We start from the raw sequence: 21,632 nt of genomic DNA on the forward strand, positions 1-21,632 counted from the left end.
AGTAACCACCATATATAAAACACCCTCTGTACTTAATCACTTTAAAATGTCCTGACATTCCAGACATACAATTATGAAAGTCACCTTGTATGTTCAGAAATTTTATTTTAATTTTTTTGGAAAAGGTAGGAGAAAAATAAGAAATGTAAGATACTTTAAGAAGCTGAAACTAGAAACACTTATGTAGAAACAGGCAAAAATATTACAACGTTTCTTCTTTTCTTTTTTTAAAAGGTAATTAATGTTGAGATGACACCTGACTTTCAACGTGTTGGATTTCTTTAAGAGTTTTTAAATTCTTTTTTCTTTCTTTTAAACTATGAGTTTTGTGCTCAAAAGAGAAGAAATTGGAGACAAAAAAATGGACTATACATATACACTTTTTAAAATGCAAAATATTCAAAGGGCCAGAATTAGCTGGCTTACTAAATTTGGGAGACAATTTCAGGAACATATGCTTCTTTCCTCCTCACATCACTTTCTCTTTCTGGAGCAAATTCCCCACTCCTGCTTTTTCTATGATTAAGAGAAATGTCAGAATTTACCTGCAATACCGTCTGCTTTAGATGGTATGGCAAATTGCTGGCATTTTCTCTTTATCCTAGACTCCGAAACTAATCTGGAATTCTAGTCTCAAATCCCAGTTAAGACTAACATTAAGTAGTGATCACATGGCTCAAGATATTTCTTCTAAACATAGTAAAAGAAAGAGGAGGAATCTGGATTCATGGCAGGGTAGAAAAGAAGCAGTGTGGATTTCCTAAAGGTTCCCTTAATGTTAGTGTTTGCTGGACCAAAAGATAGAATACTTTCCCCATCTTTAAAACAGCAAGTTTACAAAGCTTACATAGATAATGGCAGAATGTAGTTTTAGTTTTTAAAGCTCTTTTTCTTACCTGTCTTATTGTGCCACACCCACTGAATGGTATATTGAAGACCACATAGTATTGTGTAATCTGAGGTGCGCAGAAAGGGTCTGAAGAATTCAGGTACAGACTCCATTCATTATAACCCAGCAACCGGAGATACGCTTTGCTGATGCGTGCAACCATGTATTCTCCAGAACATGAAAGGGCTAAACGATAGCACACAGAAGCAGCATTGAATTGTGTAACACGCAAAAACACTTCTGTTAAATGTAATTGCTCAATTTCGCATGGGGCCACCCTCTTCCCACAAATGTATTGCATGGAGTTCCAGATCAATCCAACCCCCCAACCCCATTATGCCATTGTGCAGCTGCATCCAAACCACCTGCTGACTTAATCTCCCTTAGAAAGTCCTCTCAGGAGTGTTTAATTGCATCAGAGAAGGGACAGAACTGAGCAGAATGCTCAAACTTTCCTCTGCCACTTGTCCCCCTCTTTTAGATGATTTCCCCATCTACTTGGTTTCACAGCCACTGTTGAAAGGTATCCCCGAGTCTCAAACACCATAAGGGAGGAGAAAATTTCAGAAGAAATTTCAGAAGAAAATTTCAGAAGAAAAGGAGGAGGAGAAAATTTCAGAAGAAAAGCAACTGGGCAGTGAAGGCTGAATTGTTCCCTTCCCTTCCATCCCTTCCTCTTTGCACATCACCTCCTCCTAAGGTACTTTGCCTGTGACTTCCTTTCCTGTGTCCACACTGTACCAGTGACAGAAGATTTATCTTAAACACAATTACCGTACATCTCTGTAAGCATCAGACATTGTATTGAGATTAGTTTGGTAGATTGCATTTGACTCAGTGCTTGGAATTAACTAGTTTACGAAATTCACAGAATTCAAAATCTTTGAACTACACCTGAAAGCAGTTCCTATAATTGCAGGCTGAACTGAATGTGATTAAGTTTCAAGGCTTTGACTTGATTCCAAGGTTCTTACTCATTCTCCCCGATTTTCAAAAGTATATCTTATGGAGAACTTTGAACTTACTTCTGGATTTAACTGCTGTGGAACTTGTAGGAAGAGCTGCAGAAACAAAAGCATGACTAAAGTGAAATCTATACGCATTTAAATTCTGCACAATCTAAAAGTGTAGGCATGAGGTTGAATTTGCCCCACCAATTCTGAGAAGGGCAATATTTTTATCATACATGGTCAGTTTAACATTAGGCTTAGGTTATAAACAAAGATAAAAATGGAAGCCATGATTTGGAAGAAGGAGCATCAATAAAAAGGTGCCCTCAAATGCTAAGAGAATCAGACAAATAAGAAATAAAATGTACCTGTTGTATTAGGTCGTCCGGAAGCTGTGGATGAACAAATAATAAAAATATTCAGCCAGCATAACTATTAAGAAAAAGACCCTTGATGTACATAAAACAGTGACATCTGCTGGTTGATATTCTGCATCTATTTTGTTACAATCCAGCAGAACAGATTTCCAATGCTGATTCTCTGTAAGGATAAAGACACTGCAATGATTCCTGCCTATTTCCATCTGCATGGCAACATAGGATCTTTCCTTGACCAGAGCAACTGACACTCATGCCTTGCTTTCCTGTTGAAACTGGAGGGATGGCACCACAGCAGGTTATTTGCCTCTTTCTACAGAATTCACCTTCATCTTGGGAGGAGTGGAGAATATTGCACAGATGCCCCTTTAATGCTTTTTAATAACAATAATAATAAAATGTAAAAATGCCAATAGGAAGCAGAAGTGTGGCCACAGAATTTACCCAATAGACTTTATACCATTTCACCATTCCTTTGGCTTCCTGCAATGAGATCTCCACTGTTAGAAATATATTAGAAGACTAAATACAAAGGATCGGAAAGTTACCTGAGCAGATGACACCAGCGTCTTCATGATGACCACAGTTGTGACTTCCCCAGCCCCGATGGGAGCACAGCTCAAGAGAAGGTTCATTCCCTCTGCAGTTTACATCATCCAGGAGAATCTGGCCAGAGCCTCGGCCAAAGCGGGCACTTCCTGGTGCTGACAAAGCCAATCCACATCCAAGCTTTCTGCAGACAACCTGTGCGTCATTTAAGTCCCATCCATCATCACAGACTGTCCCCCAGCTTCCTCTGTAGTTCAGTTCCACGCGTCCTTCACACATGTTGTTCCCACCGACCAGTCTCATGGGAACATCTTAGAACAATAAAATATCAAAATATCATTCTTACAAAGGCAAGACTTGTAAACTCAGGTTCTCCCCATCCCTAACCTAAGCATCAGACTCTAATGGCATCAGGATTTCAACATGTTGACTTTGTGCAGCTCATCAAGAGATTAGTTGCTGTGGAGGCCTTTTGCATTCATAACTAATGAAACTTATCATATCTCCCCAGTTCTATATTGCCTTGAAAAAACAAATGCGTTGTATGTTAGGGGATTCCTTGCAATTGTGCAAAATATACTCCCCTCCCAAAAAGAAATGTTAATGATACATTATTCCTGTCAAAAGAAAAAGTTCCTTTTTTTGAACTTGCCAAGCATACTTTCCATGACCTTGAATGGAGGGTGCACTGCAGTGGACTGAACACATATGTTTTGTAAAGGCAGCAATATGAACCGGAACGAGTTCCTTTTGAGTCATGCTGAACTTAAACTTAAACTGATTCCTTTCTTAAAGGAACTTTCAAGCCTTTGATTTGACTCCAATATTCTTGCTCATTCTCCACAATTTTCACAGGTCTACCTTACGGCGAACACTGAACTCACCTCTGGGTGAAACTGTCGGTTCATTTGTAGGGACGTCTTCTGCAGAAACAAACATGACAAAAGTGAGATCTTTTGGCATTTAAGTTCTGAGCCATCTAAAACTGTAGGCATGAGGTTGACTTCTGTACCGTCACTTGGGCCAAACCAATGACGAGCAGGTCAATATTACCACCATACATGGTCCAATGAGCCTGTTTAGCTCTGGGCTTTGTTCATGTCCAAAGATAAAAATGTAAGCCATGATTTGGAAGAAGGAGCATCAATAAAAAGGTGCCCTCAAATGCTGAGAGAATCAGACAAATAAGAAATAAAATGTACCTGTTGTATGAGGTCCTTCGGAAGCTGTGGATAAACAAATAATAAAAATATTCAGCTAGCATTAATATTAAGAAAAAGACCCTTGATGTACATGAAATAGTGACATCTGCTGGTTGATATTCTGCATCTATTTTGTTACAATCCAACAGATACCCAGAATAACTGCACGCAGTGTCGGTTCTCTGTAAGAAGAAAGGCACTGTAATTAATCCTGCCTCCTTCCATCTGCACGGCAACATAGGATCTTTCCTTGACCAGAGCAACTGACGCCCATGCCTTGCTTTCCTGTTGAAACTGGAGGGATGTCACCACAACAAGTTATTTGCCTCTTTCTTCAGAATGCACCTCCATCTTGGGAGGAGCAGAGAATATTGCACAGATGCTCCTTTAAGTCTTTTTAATAATATATATATATATATATATATGCTTTCGTAGATTTTCACGGGTACAGGAATGCAGGTTTTGGTGTCCTCGGGTGTCTTCCCGTGTAAAAGCCTAGACACCCCAACTTTTACACGGGAAGACACCCGAGGACACCAAAACCTGCATATATATATATATATATATATATATATATATATATATATATTATTAAAAAGACTTAAAGGAGCATCTGTAATAATGCCAATAGGAAGGAGAAGCTGCATCGAAAGCCCCTGCTGACTCAATCTCCCTTAGAAAGTCCTCTCAGGAGTGTTTAATTGCATCAGAGAAGGGACAGAACTGAGCAGAATGCTCAAACTTTCCTCTGCCAGTTGTTCCCCTCCTTTAGATGATTTTTCAATCTACTTGGTTTCACAGCCACTGTTGAATGGTATCCCTGAGTCTCAAACACCATAAGGGAGGAGAAAATTTCAGAAGAAGAGCAACTGGGCAGTGAAGGATGAAGTGTTCCCTTCCCTTCCATCCCTTCCTCTTTGCACATCACCTCCTCCTGAGGCACTTTGCAAAGAAGAAGGGTTGCCTGTGACTTCCTTACCTGTGTCCACACTGTACCTGTGACAGAAGGTTTATCTTAAACACAATTACATCTCTGCAAGCGTCAGACATTTTATTCAGACTAGTTAGGTAGACTGCATTTGACTCAGTGTTTGGAATGATCTAGTTCACGAAATTCACATAATTCAAAAATCTTTGAACTCCACCTGAAAGCAGTTCCTATGATTGCAGGCTGAACTGAATGTGATTAAGTTCATTTTGGGGGGTAGAACATTCAGCAATTTTTAGTTCATCTTTAGGTTCATTCTTTTATTTGTCTTTTTTAAATACTATATATTATTTTGGCTTCCAAACATAAGGATTATATTGAAGTCTTCTTACGTAGATATTATACAGGAACAAGTTATAACATTCTGAATGCTGAAAACAAATTGGAAAGGATATGTGGGATGTACTAGAACTGAACTTTGAACTGAACATGAACTAAACGGCTAAAAGAGGTAAACTTGAATTGAACTAGTTCCTTTTTAAAACAAACTTTCAAGCCTTTGATTTGATTCCAAGCTTCTTACTCATTCTCCCCGATTTTCAAAAGTATATCTTATGGAGAACTTTGAACTTACTTCTGGATTTAACTGCTGTGGAACTTGTAGGAAGAGCTGCAGAAACAAAAGCATGACTAAAGTGAAATCTATACAAATTTAAATTCTGCACAATCTAAAAGTGTAGGCATGAGGTGGAATTTGCCCCACCAATTCTGAGAAGGGCAATATTTTCATCATACATGGTCAGTTTAACATTAGGCTTTGGTTATAAACAAAGATAAAAATGGAAGCCATGATTTGGAAGAAGGAGCATCAATAAAAAGGTGCCCTCAAATGCTAAGAGAATCAGACAAATAAGAAATAAAATGTACCTGTTGTATTAGGTCGTCCGGAAGCTGTGGATGAACAAATAATAAAAATATTCAGCCAGCATAACTATTAAGAAAAAGACCCTTGATGTACATAAAACAGTGACATCTGCTGGTTGATATTCTGCATCTATTTTGTTACAATCCAGCAGCACAGATTTCCAATGCTGATTCTCTGTAAGGATAAAGACACTGCAATGATTCCTGCCTATTTCCATCTGCATGGCAACATAGGATCTTTCCTTGACCAGAGCAACTGACACTCATGCCTTGCTTTCCTGTTGAAACTGGAGGGATGGCACCACAGCAGGTTATTTGCCTCTTTCTACAGAATTTACCTCCATCTTGGGAAGAGTGGAGAATATTGCACAGATGCCCCTTTAAGGTTTTTTAATAAAAAATATATAGGTAATAATGCCAATAGGAAGCAGAAGTGTGGCCACAGAATTTACCCAATAGACTTTATACCATTTCACCATTCCTTTGGCTTCCTGCAATGAGATCTCCACTGTTAGAAATATATTAGAAGACTAAATACAAAGGATCAGAAAGTTACCTGAGCAGATGACACCAGCGTCTTCATGATGACCACAGTTGTGACGTTCCCATCCCGGATGAGAGCACAGCTCCAGAGAAGGTTCATTCCCTCTGCAGTTTACATCATCCAGGAGAATCTGGCCAGAGCCATGGCCAAAATAGGCACTTCCTGGTGCTGACAAAGCCAATCCACATCCAAGCTTTCTGCAGACAACCTGTGCGTCATTTAAGTCCCATCCATCATCACAGACTGTCCCCCAGCTTCCTCTGTAGTTCAGTTCCACGCGTCCTTCACACATGTTGTTCCCCCCGACCAGTCTCATGGGAGCATCTTGGAACAATAAAATATCATTCTTACAAAGGCAAGACTTGTAAACTCAGGTTCTCCCCATCCCTAACCTAAGCATCAGACTCTAATGGCATCAGGATTTCAACATGTTGACTTTGTGCAGCTCATCAAGAGAGTAGTTGCTATGGAGGCCTTTTACATTCATAACTGATGAAACTTAACATATCTCCCCAGTTCTATATTGCCTTGAAAAAACAAATGTGTTCTATGTTAGGGGTTTCCTTGCAATTGTGCAAAATATACTCCCCTCCAAAAAAGAAATGTTAATGTGACCAATGCAGTGACCTGAGCATGTGTGTTTTCTACAGGAAGCAATGTGAACCAGAACAAGTTCCTTTTGGGTCATGCTGAACGTAACTTAAGCTGGTTCCTTTCTTAAAGGAACTTTTAAGCCTTGGATTTGACTCCAATGTTCTTGCTCATTCTCCCCAATTTTCACAGGCCTATCTTACAGCAAACACTGAACTTACCTCTGGGTGAAACTGCTGTTTCACTTGTAGGAACTTCTTCTGCAGAAACAAACACATGACAGAAGTTAGATCTTTTGGCATTTAAGTTCTGAACCATCTAAAAGTGAAGGCATGAGGTTGACATCTTAGATACTAAGTCATCTAATACATAGTATGTATTATGTAGCAGATTTTTAAATAAGTAGCAGATTTTCCTTACCGGTAGTTTGCGGGAATTCTGTGGTTAATACTTTGAAAAGATAGGAAAAACAAGAATTAAGAGCAACAATACTGAAAATCCTAGCTTTTGTAGCAGTGAATTTTTGTAGCAGTGAATTTCCATATCATTTTGCAATTATTATTCTTTTTTAAAAATCATGAAAATGCATGTCATTTTAATATTTATTCTCTTTCACTAAAATATACATTTTCCTTGCACAATTGCGGGAATTCTGTGGTTAATGCTTTGAAAAGATAGGAATATAGGGAAAACAAGAATTAAGAGCAACATTACTGAAAATCCCAGCTTTGTAGCTGTGAATTTTGTTTTAATACTAAGTCATCTAATACATATTATGTATTATGTAGCAGATTAGGAAATATGTAGCAGATTTTCCTTACCGGTAGTTTGCGGGAATTCTGTGGTTAATGCTTTGAAAAGAAACAAACAAAAAGGATTCAGATCAGCATTACAATTAAACCCATTTGCATTTCCAGTCACTTAACATGCCCCCAAACTGGGGAGGCAGCTATATCAGTTCCAATTTCCTCATCAAAATGTCATTCCGTATTCTCCCCCCCTCCCATTTAATTCAGTTTTCCTAGTTCTACATTTAAACACTCCAAGATCAAGTCAATCCAGATTAAATGAGAAGATAATATGGGAGTGGCTGCATTTTGATGTAAACTATGCCATGCTGATGCTGTGCAAAACTCGAATGCATGAGCAGTACCAAGTCCACAGTAAACAGCCTTGTGAAAAGACCCAATGCCACTTTCTGCAGCAGCTCCCTGGTTCTTCAGATGTAATCCCTCCCAGCACCACCTGGAGATGCTGTGCACAAAACCTTTGCATGCAAACATGTGCTGTGCCACTCAGCCATGGCCTTCCCACAGTGAACATGGCACTCTGAAGACAAGCAGAGGTCACAGCAGGCACCCCCCTCAACTGACTTCACATTACAAGGTGGCTGTAATGCACAAAACCCTCTGGAGGGATCTGCCAGCAATTTGGCAGGCTTACAAAACTCTTGAGGGGCTCATTAGCCTACAAACACCAAGCAATTCTGTGACGGGGTAGGGCAGTATAGCCAATGTGGGGAAAACAGAAATTCCGAGCTGATTTGGGCCCAAATAACAAATCTTATGGGAAAGACACAAAATGGGTCCACAACAGACTGACTTGATCCTAGCGATACAGATGCATATACAACGTAAATCTTATGGGCAGTACTTATTTTATTTTATTTTATTTTATTTTAATAAATAGCTCTTTTCCCAACCCACACTGGCCCATGAGAGTTGGGTGAATGATCTAACTCTTCCAAAATTTTGCTCCATGAGGAGGACTTTGGCTGCATTAGGCCCTATATTTTATTCCCAAAACAAAATCTCAGATGCCAAAAGTGTTGAGATTCTCGTCCAACAAAAATCAAAGATATTTGGCTGTAGGGAAAGAAATGTATGAGTTCCAAGATTACCTGCTATATTGTAATAGGCAAAAAAGCCAGAGCCTGTACGATAGGACTGTCTGCGGAGCAGAACTGTCATAGTGCCTGTATAGGAAGTGAATACCCAGCTCCAGCCACTGCATATATTCCCAAGTAGTGCTGATTGATAAATATTTCCATCGTAGACATGAATATATTCATGAGTACAGTCTAAACTGTGAAGATAAAAGAGGACAAAACCATCTTACTTCAAGCAAGAGCTCCTGGGTGCCGTCCCATTCCATCCCATCCCATCCCATCCCATCCCAAAGTTTGCAGTATCAGTACTTACTTCAGATAGTCAAGAGTTAGCACTATAGGGCTAGAATCATGGGAATGGATTGTCCAGAGACACTGTATGATGCTTCCATCACCATTGTAATACGGGCCATAAAATGACTGATATGGATTTGAGAAAGTATTGCCACATCCATGGATTCCTAGTAAACATACAATTAAACACTGATTATCTCAGTCCCCCCCCCCCAAAGCAATCCTGGTAACAATTCTCTATCTTCACCAAGGACTGAGCTTCTTGTGGTCCTTCTTTTTCCTTCAGCCACCAGAAATATCAGGTTTGCTTGTCTTGCGAAACAGTCATTTCAGCCAAATGACCCATGTACCACAAGCAATGAGCTGCCATCAGTAGAGGAATAAGGACTAGACCCATAAGCCCAGTGAATCCAGGTTACCCAATCTCCAGCATAGGATCCTCTATAACACAGGATATATTTCATGGGCCCACCCAATCAATATGTTTGTTTGTTTGTTTGTTTTTTAAATGCTATTTTATCAGGCTAGAAATACAACATTTCAAAAAAGTGATGTTTTCTTGATCAGAGAACAAGGGAAAGAAGGAACAGTGTTTTTATTCTAAATCAGGTGTTTATGCTTCGCAATACAACATGCCCATTACTTCCAGTTCCACACTTATTTGTGAATTTCCATGCAACTTTTCAAAGTCGTTTCCCTTTTTGCTTTGTGTCAAAAAATATATGACTCAGCAACCTTAAAAACATTTCTCACTGAAGCTTAGACACTCCACCATGTAGCAGACAGTCCTGCTTGCAAAAAAGCCACACTTGGAATGTGAAAAAGTAGAAGGCAGGCACTCACCAGTACTTTGTGCAGAAGTTGTTGGTCCTAAAGAAAGATGAACAATGATCAGCAAATTTAAACGTTTGTTTGTTTGTTTGTTTGTTTATTATGGCAGGTTTAAAACACTCCTGAAGGGCTTCTTTCCCCACAAATACCAACCAATTCTCTCTAGAATGTGGCATAGAGGGGAGGTTTATTCTGCCACCATCTCTGCTGCCTCTGCTTCCCTTGGCCTAAGGTCAGTTTCTGGGCCTTGGAGAATGGAAAGGCAGTGGAGGTTTGCTGTAGCTTCCAAATCTGCTTATCAAATGATCCATGCACCACAAGCAGAGAGCTGCCATCAGGAATAAGGACCCACAAGCCCAATGAATCCAGCTTAGCTCCTTGCCCCACCCCCAGCATAGGTTTAAAGACAAAGGTTCTCTTTTTAGAATGATAAACCTGTTCACAAGGAATTCAACAGTTTGCCAAACCATTCATATTTGAGGTGGGGTGGGGTGGACAACCTGATTTACTTCCATTTAAATCAGAAATGGCTAACCACAGCCTAGAAACGGCAACAGGCACCACAAGGAATTTTCACCCCCAAAGTCTTTTTCATTTTTCCTTTGTGTCAAAACAATGGATCAGCTACCTTAGGAACATTTTTCACCGAAACGCGCATGCGCTCCATGTAGCAGACAATCTTGCTTGTGAAAAAAGGCACACTTGGGATGAGAAAAAGTAAGAGGAAGGCACTCACCAGTAGTTTCTGCAATAGTTGTTCCTAAAGAAATAGGAACATTGATCAGCAAATCTAAATATCAGTACTGTATATTACTTTGGCACACATAAAACACCCCTGAAGGACTTGTTTCCCCACAAATACCAACCAATTCTGGCCTAGGCAGATTAGGAGTGAGGTGCACTGTTTGGTACTGGTCCTGCCGGAGCTTGACGCAAGGGCTGTTTGCCACCATCCCTGCTCCCCTTGCCTTCCCTTGCCTTTTGGGACTTGGAAAATGGAAAGACAGTGAAGGTAGATACATATTCTTACACCTTTGTGAGCATTTACATCTAATGCTCACGATGTCCTCCAGCTAAAACCTGTGCTCACTAGAGCACTCTTCACTGGGTATTCATTATTTTCAATTGTGTGTACACAGAGAGAAGGCAACAAAATTGCAACTGAATGTCTAATTATTCAGTTGGAGGCTTGATTCTGTATGATTCCTACTCTTATCTGGAACTGAGACATCATTCGTCATAGTAAATCTGTACGGAACTGTGCCCCCAGCCATGATATCTAATAGTCCTTCATCATCAAAAATATCCTGTACATACTCATTTTCACATTCTAATTCTTTTCTGCCTTTCCTCATTGACTTTCCCCAGTTTCTTCTGCTCAGACCTGCACATCATCAATATATTAGAATTTTCAAACGCAGGTAAGATTTTGCCAAATTTAGGATGAAGCTAACAACATCTATATTGAGAATAGCTTGCATGTTTTGATGGCGTCTTAAATACTCAAGTCAGCTTCATGTGTTCCTTTGCACCAAATTCTTCCCATCATTAACTAGCAACTTATAAGGTCAGCATAGAGAAGAGGAACAAGAAAGAGCAAGAGCAAGAATGTTCAGAATTTAAGCCATATTACCTGATGCACTTAGACATATTTCATTAAACAGGAACAGCCAAGTAAAGATCAGGAAGGAACTCATTTTTGCCAGATTGCCTTCTAAGTTGATTAAGCATGCACCAGAATATATAGGAATGAAATCTGAAAGGGCGTGCCATGCAATTTTTTAGTTTATCTCATTACAGTTGGACAGAGGGCTACTGTCTAATGGTATTTATGCTGTCAAGGCATTGCTTATAGTAATGCTACACTTTGTTATTCTAATTTAAAAAAAAATCCATTTCCTGGTACCAAGAAATGGAGTATTGTTTCAATTCTTGTAATGAAAAGATCATAATCACTTGCGCCAATTCAAATGCAATGCACATATTGGCAGGAAGTATTGTTGTCATTAAACGCTGCTGCTTGCAAAGTGAAAATGCAAATAAAGTAGGATGCTTAAAATGCATCAAAAACCCATCAGAATAAAAATATCTTAACAACCCAGTTAAAAGAGACGCAAAGAAAGGACCAGCAGTGAAAATGCTGCTTCCATTATTAAAGTGAAATCTTGGCTTCCTGTTCAAAGTGTACATGTCAAGGGGCTAGAATACTTAACATGACAGAATTTTGTGAGATAACCAGCACCATATAACTAACATGCTTTCTGATGCTGTGGGAAGAGGGGACTATTTTGGAATTCACTTGGGAAAACATATTTTAAAGTTCTAACAGTCTATACTTACATACTTCATTTTGCTGCATATTTTGTGATTTCATTTTTGGGGGGGGTTCTCTCACAAAAGACTACTTGCCCCAAACTTGGATCTTGGCATCCAAGGAATTCTCCTTTTGTACCTTCCCCTCCCCCCGCTTGCCAACCGACAAAAATTGTTCATTCTAATTTTAATTTGGCCGTACTCTGGAAAAACACCTTTGAATGATCCAACTGCCAGTCAAAATAATAATAATAATAATAATAATAATAATAATAATAATAATAATAATATCTTTATTGTCATTGCCCCCTCTCGGGGACAACAAAATAACTTGGCTGCTCCATCCACCCAGGTAGGGCACTCCACTCAAAATCAGAACAAGTATAAAACCACAAATTAAATATATTTCATGTAAAGCTACCAAGGTAAAGATTATAGCCATAATTATCTCCTTGTCTACCAACAAGCAACCATGCTAGTTTCAAGACAAGACATGAGGAACAGAGTTATAAACAATGGGATAAAAATAAAATGGAAGTCAAGGAAATCTCTGGAGGAGATTTGTGCATAATTCTCCTCATGGAGGCAGTCAATGACTGCCACAAACAGATCATGTTCTTTAAAACATACATACCACCTAATTTCCAGGTTTCTCATTTTCAGATGCTCTCCAGGAGAAACCTATTCTTTGATATTTGCATGTACATTCTCAGGACTAGGATTTAGCACATTATTATGAAGAAGATTAGAAGCCCCCTTACCAGCTGGAGTAGGCTCTTCTGAAGTTAGTTCTTGAAGGGGAACAAAATAACAGAGTAAGAGAAATTGCAAAGTAAATTAAAATGTCACTAAAATAAAAATGGTGTTTTGAAGTGATGCTTTTAAATATGTAGCAGATTTTCCTTACCAGTTGTTTGCACTTCTGGGGCTGTTTATTGCAAAAGATAGGAAAAACAAGAATTAAGAGCAACATTACTGAAAATCCCAGCTTTTGTAGCAATGAATTTTAATACTAAGTCATCTAATACATATTATGTATTATGCAGCAGATTTTAAAATAAGTAGCAGATTTTCCTTACCGCTGGTTTGCGGGAATTCTGTGGTTAATGCTTTGAAAAGAAACAAACAAAAAGGATTCAAAGCAGCATTACAATTAAACCCATGGGGGGGGGGGGAGGTAGCACTGGCAGTGAATTTTGTTTTAATACCAAATGATCTTACAAGTATACAGCATTTACTTGTAAATGAATGGTGAATTGTTGAAAATGGGGCGGGGGGAAATAAACTAAGTGAATATAAAAACAATATGTCCTTCAACCGTATCTATGGTCCCTGGGATGGTGTCCCTGTGGCCATAGGAAGCACTGGATCTTTCTCACCAAGGGTGGAAAGAGCTGTCCAGCCTTGAAGAGGACAATCAGTCCCTCCTCCTCAGTGCCAAGCATCTTGTCCTATCAATATGGAGCAAAGGGTTTCAGACGAAGATGCAAAAAGTTCCCATCTATACCACATTTACCCATGTTAGGGAGGATCCAACGTGTTTCCATCCTGAAGGATTCAATGCATTTCCAGTCACTAACATGCCCCCAAACTGGGGAGGCAACTATATCAGTTCCAATCTCCTCATCAAAATGTCATTCCATTCCCTCCCCCCCATTTAATACACTTTTCCTATTTCTACATTTAAACACTCCAAGATCCAGTCAATCTAGATTGAATGAGAAGATAATATGGGAGTGGCTGCATTTTGATGTAGACTATGCAATGTAGATGCTGTGCAAAACTCAAATGCATGAGCAGTACCAAGTCTACAGTAAACAGCCTTGCGAAAAGACCCAATGCCACTTTCTGCAGCAGCTCCCTGCAGCATCTGGAGATGCTGTGCACCAAACGTGGGACCTTTGCATGCAAACATGTGGGTGTGCCACTCAGCCATAACCTTCTCACAGTGAACATGTCACTTTGAAGACAAGCAGAGGCCAAAGCAAGCACCCCCCTCAAATGACTTCACATTACAAGGTGGCTGTAATCACAGATTGAGATTTGCATTCTCAGGACCCACCCGATTCCCTTGATTGTATTAGTGAGCTATATTATCCCAGCCTAGGAGTACCTGAGCAAATGACACTGGCATCTTCATGATGACCACAGTCATGTGTTCCCCAACCTCTGTGAGAACACTGAAGCAGGGAAGATTCGCTTCCTGTGCACTGCACATTGTCCAGGAGGATGTTGCCTGAGCCTGGACCAAAATGGGCATTTCCTGGTGCTGACTGAGCTGGTCCACATCCAAGCTCTCTGCAGACGACGTGTGCATGATTGAGATTCCAAATGTCATCACAGACTGTTCCCCAGTTGCCATTATGATATACCTCAAGGCGACCTTCACATCTGTTGCCTCCATTAACCAATCTCAAGGCTATGGAAATATTTAAATATTTAGAAAGGTATTTCTTATTGTCAAACAAGTCAAAAATATGTTGATTATTTCCTTTTCCCACCATTAAGATCAACCCAATTGCACATTGAAAGAAAATAAAGACTCAATAGACATTAACAGTGCCTATTGTACATTGTTCTGTTAGATGGCACTGGGGATAGTTGCTTTGAATTAGAGATGACTTACTCTCGGCTCTTGACACTGTTGGACCCCAACCCCTATGAGCCCCGGCCAGCATGGTCAGTAGCCAGGGATGATGGGAACTGTAGTTTAACAACACCTAGAAGGCTGTATTTTAGCTACCCCTGCTTTAAATACTTCCTCCCCCCCCCCCCCACCGATTTTTTCGGGAAAGTCAGGAAAGTTGAAGGACGTAGCCTGGTAATATCCTACACCTGCAATTCTCTGTTTCCCATTCCTTCTACTGATCAACTGAGCAGAGGCTTTTTGATTCCTGGAACTTGAGTGCAAGAAGCCTTGGTTCTCACTGAAACTTTGTGGGAAGTTAAAGCAACAAACAGAGCATACACACTCTTTAAAAAACCACTTAGTGCTGCCAGCAGTGTGCCACTGGAACCCCAGAGGGTTTCAACTCCCTTTGGCAAGCGCAATTCACAGAAGATTCCAGGGCCAGGCAGAAGACAGGGTGCGATAACTTTTTGGACTTTGTGAAGGCAGCTAGCAAGAGCTTTTCTATTGCATTAAATGTCTTGGAATGGGGAGAATTTTGCCAATGCAGCAGACTAGGGACTATTTTTGCATTTTGGATTGTTTTAAATAATTCAAAGGTACTATTTTGATGGGGGGGGGTTTTGTTTTGCAACACCCATTTCCTTACAGAAATCCAGACAGATTCCAAAACTGAATTCCTTTCATAAGGACAGCTAGAGTTATTAAGTAATACCTGAGCAAATGACACTGGCATCTTCAGAATGACCACAGTTGTGTGTCCCCCAACCTATGTGAGAACACTGAAGTAGGGAAGATTCACTTCCTGTGCACTGTACATCGTCCAGGAGGATGTTGCCTGAGCCTGGACCAAAACGGGCACTTCCTGGTGCTGACTGAGCTGGTCCACATCCAAGCTCTCTGCAGACCACATGTGCATTATTCATGCTCCAAAGATCATCACATACTGTTCCCCAGTTGCCATTATGATATACTTCAAGGCGACCTTCACATCTGTTTCTTCCATTAACTAATCGCAAGGAATGTTCTTTGGAATATGCAAAAAATAAATATTACATAAACAAGACAATGAAACACTACATTGGAAAACTGGTCAACACAATGAGCACTCAGTAATACTACATGGAAATTTCATTCCATAAGACAGATATGACTGCATTAGGCCCCTATATTTTAATCCCAAAGATTTTGAGATTCTAGTCCATCAAAAAGCAAAGATATTTGGCTGTAGGGAAAAGAAATGTATGACTTCCAAGGTTACCTGCTGTATTGTAATAGGCAAAAATGCCACACTTGGGACGAGAAAAAGAGGGAGGCACCGACGAGTGTGCTCATACTTGCACATCATCAATATATTAGAATTTTCAAAAGCAGGTAAGATTTCCCCAAATTTAGGATGAAACTAACAACATCTATATTGAGAATAGCTTGTATGTTTTGATGGAGTCTTAAATACTCAAGTCAGCTTCATGTGTTCCTTTGCACCAAATTCTTCCCATCATTAACTAGCAACTTGTAAGGTCAGCATAGAGAAGAGGAACAAGAAAGAGCAAGAGCAAGAATGTTCAGAATTTAAGCCATATTACCTGATGCACTCAGACATATTTCATTAAACAGGAACAGCCAAGTAAAGATCAGGAAGGAACTCATTTTTGCCTGATTGCCTTCTAAGTTGATTAAGCATGCACCAGAATATATAGGAATGAAATTTGAAAGGGCGTGCCATGCAATTTGATATTTTTAGTTTATCTCATTATAGTTGGACAGAGGGCTACTGTCTAATGGTATTTATGCTGTCAAGGCATTGCTTATAGTAATGCTACACTTTGTTATTCTAATTTTTTAAAAATCCATTTCCTGGTACCGAGACACGGAGTATTGTTCAATTCTTGTAATGAAAAGATAATAATCACTTGCGCCAATTCAAATGCAATGCACATATTGGCAGGAAGTATTGTTGTCATTAAACACTGCTGTGGTCCTTCATTTACCTTGGCATGAGACATGAAAAAGGCCTTTGATAGGTTGTGATGGAAGTTCTTGTACAGCACAATACAAATGGACCTATTATTTCAGTACCTACCATTCCAATTATCCAGATCCATTTACTTTTGTCTGTGATCATCATCTAAGGCCCTTCTTCATGTGGCTCCTCCACAAGAGGTCTGGAGAGTGGCAACATGAGAACAGGCTTTTTCTGTGATGGCTCCCCATTTGTCAAATTCTCTCCCCAGAGGTGCTTGCCTGGTACCTTCATTACCTATCTTTAGATGCCAGGCAAAATATTATTCTTTTCCCAGGCCTTGGCTAATTAAATAATCTATAGCCTTTAAAATGTGTGTGTGTGTGTGTGTGTGTGTGTGTGTGTGTGTGTGTGTAGGTATTGTGTTGTTTGTTACTATGTTATGTATTTTTGTGGGTTTATATTGTAATCCTCCATGTGTACCTCGGATGAAGGGCAATATAGAAATTTAATAAATAAATAAATAACTTTGGAACAAATTTTCATTCTATCTGATTTAATGTGATACTATGTTTATAGTCATAGAGCTATGTTGTGGGATTTGAACTCTTGTTACCAGAAAGAAAGGCAAAGGAATATGGTATCGTATCTTTTTGTATTTGTGCTGTGAACTTTGCTTGTCAAAGATTGCCACCCCTTGCTGTTTAGTGGGGATGAATTTGCCACACATTCCTTCTCAGAAGAAAACACACATTGGTCTCTCCCATATACATGAGATTTAGGGGATCATATAGGCAGGAGTTTCCAATAGGAGCAGAATAATCAGGCTGCTATTTAAGCCTGTGCCATCCCCTCCACTTCCTTCTTCTCTTTTGCAGTGCTCACCCTTCCTCCATCTACAGTGTGGGTGGGGTTGTGTTTTTTGCTAGTCTCTCTTTCTGGGAGCTAAATATAATTTTGGGGGTAAGTCCCTGATTTATCCTTGAAACTCTCCTTTTTCACCCACCCTGTAGGGTTATTTGATTTGCTGCTAATGTATGTACTTATTTGGTCTGTTTGGAATTTGGTGTGGGCAGGTAAGAAGGAATTTTAAAACTCCATTGGCAGGCACTCTGAGGCATTATGGGGAGAAGGGGCATTTTGAGTCCTCCTTTGCAGCTTTCAACTTCAAGAGTCCCTTGGGCTGCCCTTTAGGCCTGGCCTATGAATCTTGGTGAATACTGGTCCGTGGGCCCCAGGTATGCATGTTGAGTAGTCATTGCCAAGACTCACATAGCAAGGAGGAAGAATTTTATTCCAATTCCTGGCCAGAGAGTCACAGAATGCAGTTGTTTGCATGCCCCTGTGGAGTGGAGTAATGCTTTCCTTATACACATTAATTATAACCCATCTGCCCACAGTTACATAATTTGGTTATTGTTTGGCACATGTTGAATAAATATGACCTTTTCAGCATTACTCTTGTCTCTCAAGTCTTCTTCCAGAGTGTGTTTATCAATGTTTATAGCAAGGACATACCTCTGTTGGTTTGACATTTATTGAACTGTGGATGTTAACAGTAACTAGAAAATTTCCTCAGCATGTTAACAGCTTCAAATTAATGCCAGCAAAGTGCCTCAATTGTTTTACAAATTTGAACACTTAACCTGTTTATCTAGGTCAGAAAAGGACTCTGCACTAACCAATGCAGAGGTATCAATGCTAATCAAAACTGTACAGCGCATAGCCTATAAAGCAGTGTGACTGTGACTGCCACAAACAGATCATGTTCTTTAAAACATACACCCCACCTAATTTCCAGGTTTCTCATTTTCAGATGCTCTCCAGGAGAAACCTATTCTTTGATATTTGCATGTACATTCTCAGGACTAGGATTTAGCACATTATTATGAAGAAGATTAGAAGCCCCCTTACCAGCTGGAGTAGGCTCTTCTGAAGTTAGTTCTTGAAGGGGAACAAAATAACAGAGTAAGAGAAATTGCAAAGTAAATTAAAATGTCACTAAAATAAAAATGGTGTTTTGAAGTGATGCTTTTAAATATGTAGCAGATTTTCCTTACCAGTTGTTTGCACTTCTGGGGCTGTTTATTGCAAAAGATAGGAAAAACAAGAATTAAGAGCAACATTACTGAAAATCCCAGCTTTTGTAGCAATGAATTTTAATACTAAGTCATCTAATACATATTATGTATTATGCAGCAGATTTTAAAATAAGTAGCAGATTTTCCTTACCGCTGGTTTGCGGGAATTCTGTGGTTAATGCTTTGAAAAGAAACAAACAAAAAGGATTCAAAGCAGCATTACAATTAAACCCATGGGGGGGGGGGGAGGTAGCACTGGCAGTGAATTTTGTTTTAATACCAAATGATCTTACAAGTATACAGCATTTACTTGTAAATGAATGGTGAATTGTTGAAAATGGGGCGGGGGGAAATAAACTAAGTGAATATAAAAACAATATGTCCTTCAACCGTATCTATGGTCCCTGGGATGGTGTCCCTGTGGCCATAGGAAGCACTGGATCTTTCTCACCAAGGGTGGAAAGAGCTGTCCAGCCTTGAAGAGTCATCTAATACATAGTATGTATTATGTAGCAGATTTTTAAAGAAGTAGCAGATTTTCCTTACCGCTGGTTTGCGGGAATTCTGTGGTTAATGCTTTGAAAAGATAGGAATATAGGAAAAACAAGAATTAAGAGCAACATAACTGAAAACTCCAGCTTTTGTAGCAGTGAATTTTGTTTAATATGAAGTCATCTAATACATATTATGTATTATGTAGCAGATTTTTAAAGAAGTAGCATATTTTCCTTACCGGTAGTTTGAGGGAATTCTGTGGTTAATACTATGAAAAGATAAGAATACAGGAATAACAAAAATTAAGAGTAACAATACTGAAAATCCTAGCTTTTGTAGCAGTGAATTTTTGTAGCAGTGAATTTCCATATCATTTTGCAATTATTATTCTTTTTTAAAAATCATGAAAATGCATGTCATTTTAATATTTATTCTCTTTCACTAAAATATACATTTTCCTTGCACAATTGGCCCTAGGATATTGCTTGAGTTTATACGAGTTTATCTACAAGCTTGAGTTTATACGCCGCTTTTCCATAATGAGCTGTGCCAAAAACAAGTTACAGCAAGCATTCAAAACATCAAAAAATATAAGAAACACAGCATGGCAGTAAATTTAAAAATCACAAAAATCAACAATATGGCAAACACAAAATAGGTTCAATATTACAAAAAAACCAAAAAAAAACAATCTGGATTGAAGTACATAAGGACAAATTGAGCAGGTTCAACTTTAAATGTGAGCTGGATTAACCCCCCCCCCCAAAATATACTGCATTTGAAAAAAAAATACCCAATGGTGTGCTCAAAGGAGCTCTTATATAGACAACTGTCCTCACATATACCCTTATGTGGCAGTGATACATTATTTGTCATAGTAGACATGTATGGGACTGTGCCCCCGGCCATTATATCTAATAGTCCCTCATCATCAGAAATATTTCCACATTGATACTTTCCCAAGTATCTTCTGCTCATACCTGCACATAATCAAGATATTATCATGTCAGAAGCAGGCAGGATTTTGCCCAATTTAGGATGACCCTGACAATGCCTCTGTTGAGAATATCATGTGTTTTGAAGGAGTCATAAATACTCAAGTCAGCTTCATGTGTTCCTTTGCTACAAATTCTTCCCATAATCAACTAGCAATTTGTAAGGTCAGCACAGAGAAGGGGAACAAGAAAGAGCAAAAGCAAGAATGTTTAGAATTTAAGCCATATTACCTGATGCACTTAAACATAATTCATTAAACAGGAACAGCCAAGTAAAGATCAGGAAGGAAGTCATTTTTGCCAGATTGCCTTCTATGTTGATTAAACATGCATCAGTATATATAGGATTAAGAAGTGAAAGGGTGTGCTATGGAATTTTATACTTTATCTCTTTATAGCAGGACAGTCAGTGTTTTAACAAAAAGATACCACTTCTGTCAATCCATATGCAATGCAAATATTAGCTAAATTATTGACCTTGGCATGAGATGTGAAAAAAGACCTTTGATGTGGTGAAAGTTCTTGTACGTCACAATGCAATTGGACCTAATATTGAAGAACCTACTGTTCATACATTATTTTTTATTATTTCATATCTCTTTCCATATTTAATCTCCTTCCGTCGGGCCTGTAAGACAGCTATTCTGCCTGGCCTTTAATTTGAATTCAGCCTGATCTTTTATTTCCCTTCTCTTCCCTCCCCCTCCCCTTTTATAAAGATTACCCGCTCTGAGATCCCACAGCTAATTCTCCCCTGGCTTCCTCTCTGGCCCAAGTAGGACCAATTCAGTCAGCCAGCCCTGGGGATTATGTAATGTTTATTTCCCCTAAACTGATTTTTGATTTTTGAATTTTATTTAATTTATATACTGTATTTTATGCTGCTTTTACAATTAAGTGTTTTAAATTTGTTGTTAGCCACCCTGAGCCCAGTTTTTGAACAGGGAAGGGCGGGGTATAAATAAATTATTATTATTATTATTATTATTATTATTATTATTATTATTATTATTTGTTAACAGTAGGTGGAGAGTTTAATTTGCTGGTAGGTATACTCCGATTTGGACACAAGTGGCGCTGTGGTCTAAACCACAGAGCCTAGGGTTTGCCGATCAGAAGGTCGGTGGTTTGAATCCACGCGATGGGGTGAGTTCCCGTTGCTCAGTCCCTGCTCCTGCCAACCTAGCAG

At 39.2% G+C, this 21,632-nt stretch overlaps 1 protein-coding gene across 1 annotated transcript in view; it reads right to left on the bottom strand.

Moving 5' to 3' along the window:
• Nucleotides 1-20,749, bottom strand: part of DMBT1 (deleted in malignant brain tumors 1) — a gene marked incomplete at its 3' end in the record, with an annotated part of 86,249 nt that extends 65,500 nt beyond the window's left edge. Inside the window, exons 1-24 of the mRNA XM_083738610.1 lie at nucleotides 20,675-20,749; nucleotides 19,687-19,716; nucleotides 18,933-18,953; nucleotides 18,787-18,816; nucleotides 15,625-15,936; nucleotides 14,394-14,699; nucleotides 13,360-13,389; nucleotides 13,188-13,208; nucleotides 13,042-13,071; nucleotides 11,178-11,351; nucleotides 10,704-10,727; nucleotides 9,980-10,006; nucleotides 9,156-9,303; nucleotides 8,855-9,039; nucleotides 7,776-7,805; nucleotides 7,375-7,404; nucleotides 7,176-7,214; nucleotides 6,376-6,687; nucleotides 5,823-5,846; nucleotides 5,530-5,565; nucleotides 2,765-3,076; nucleotides 2,208-2,231; nucleotides 1,915-1,950; nucleotides 897-1,075 (exon numbers count right to left, since the gene is read on the bottom strand). Of these exons, the coding sequence (XP_083594736.1) occupies nucleotides 897-1,075; nucleotides 1,915-1,950; nucleotides 2,208-2,231; nucleotides 2,765-3,076; nucleotides 5,530-5,565; nucleotides 5,823-5,846; nucleotides 6,376-6,687; nucleotides 7,176-7,214; nucleotides 7,375-7,404; nucleotides 7,776-7,805; nucleotides 8,855-9,039; nucleotides 9,156-9,303; nucleotides 9,980-10,006; nucleotides 10,704-10,727; nucleotides 11,178-11,351; nucleotides 13,042-13,071; nucleotides 13,188-13,208; nucleotides 13,360-13,389; nucleotides 14,394-14,699; nucleotides 15,625-15,936; nucleotides 18,787-18,816; nucleotides 18,933-18,953; nucleotides 19,687-19,716; nucleotides 20,675-20,738 (2,424 nt within the window). The 5' untranslated portion in view covers nucleotides 20,739-20,749. The remainder of the gene's footprint in view (nucleotides 1-896; nucleotides 1,076-1,914; nucleotides 1,951-2,207; nucleotides 2,232-2,764; nucleotides 3,077-5,529; nucleotides 5,566-5,822; nucleotides 5,847-6,375; nucleotides 6,688-7,175; nucleotides 7,215-7,374; nucleotides 7,405-7,775; nucleotides 7,806-8,854; nucleotides 9,040-9,155; nucleotides 9,304-9,979; nucleotides 10,007-10,703; nucleotides 10,728-11,177; nucleotides 11,352-13,041; nucleotides 13,072-13,187; nucleotides 13,209-13,359; nucleotides 13,390-14,393; nucleotides 14,700-15,624; nucleotides 15,937-18,786; nucleotides 18,817-18,932; nucleotides 18,954-19,686; nucleotides 19,717-20,674) is intronic.
• Nucleotides 20,750-21,632: the final 883 nt, after the last annotated feature.

Source organism: Podarcis gaigeae (assembly GCF_964106915.1).
Source record: "Podarcis gaigeae genome assembly, chromosome: 5".
In the NCBI taxonomy this organism is placed as follows: domain Eukaryota; kingdom Metazoa; phylum Chordata; class Lepidosauria; order Squamata; family Lacertidae; genus Podarcis; species Podarcis gaigeae.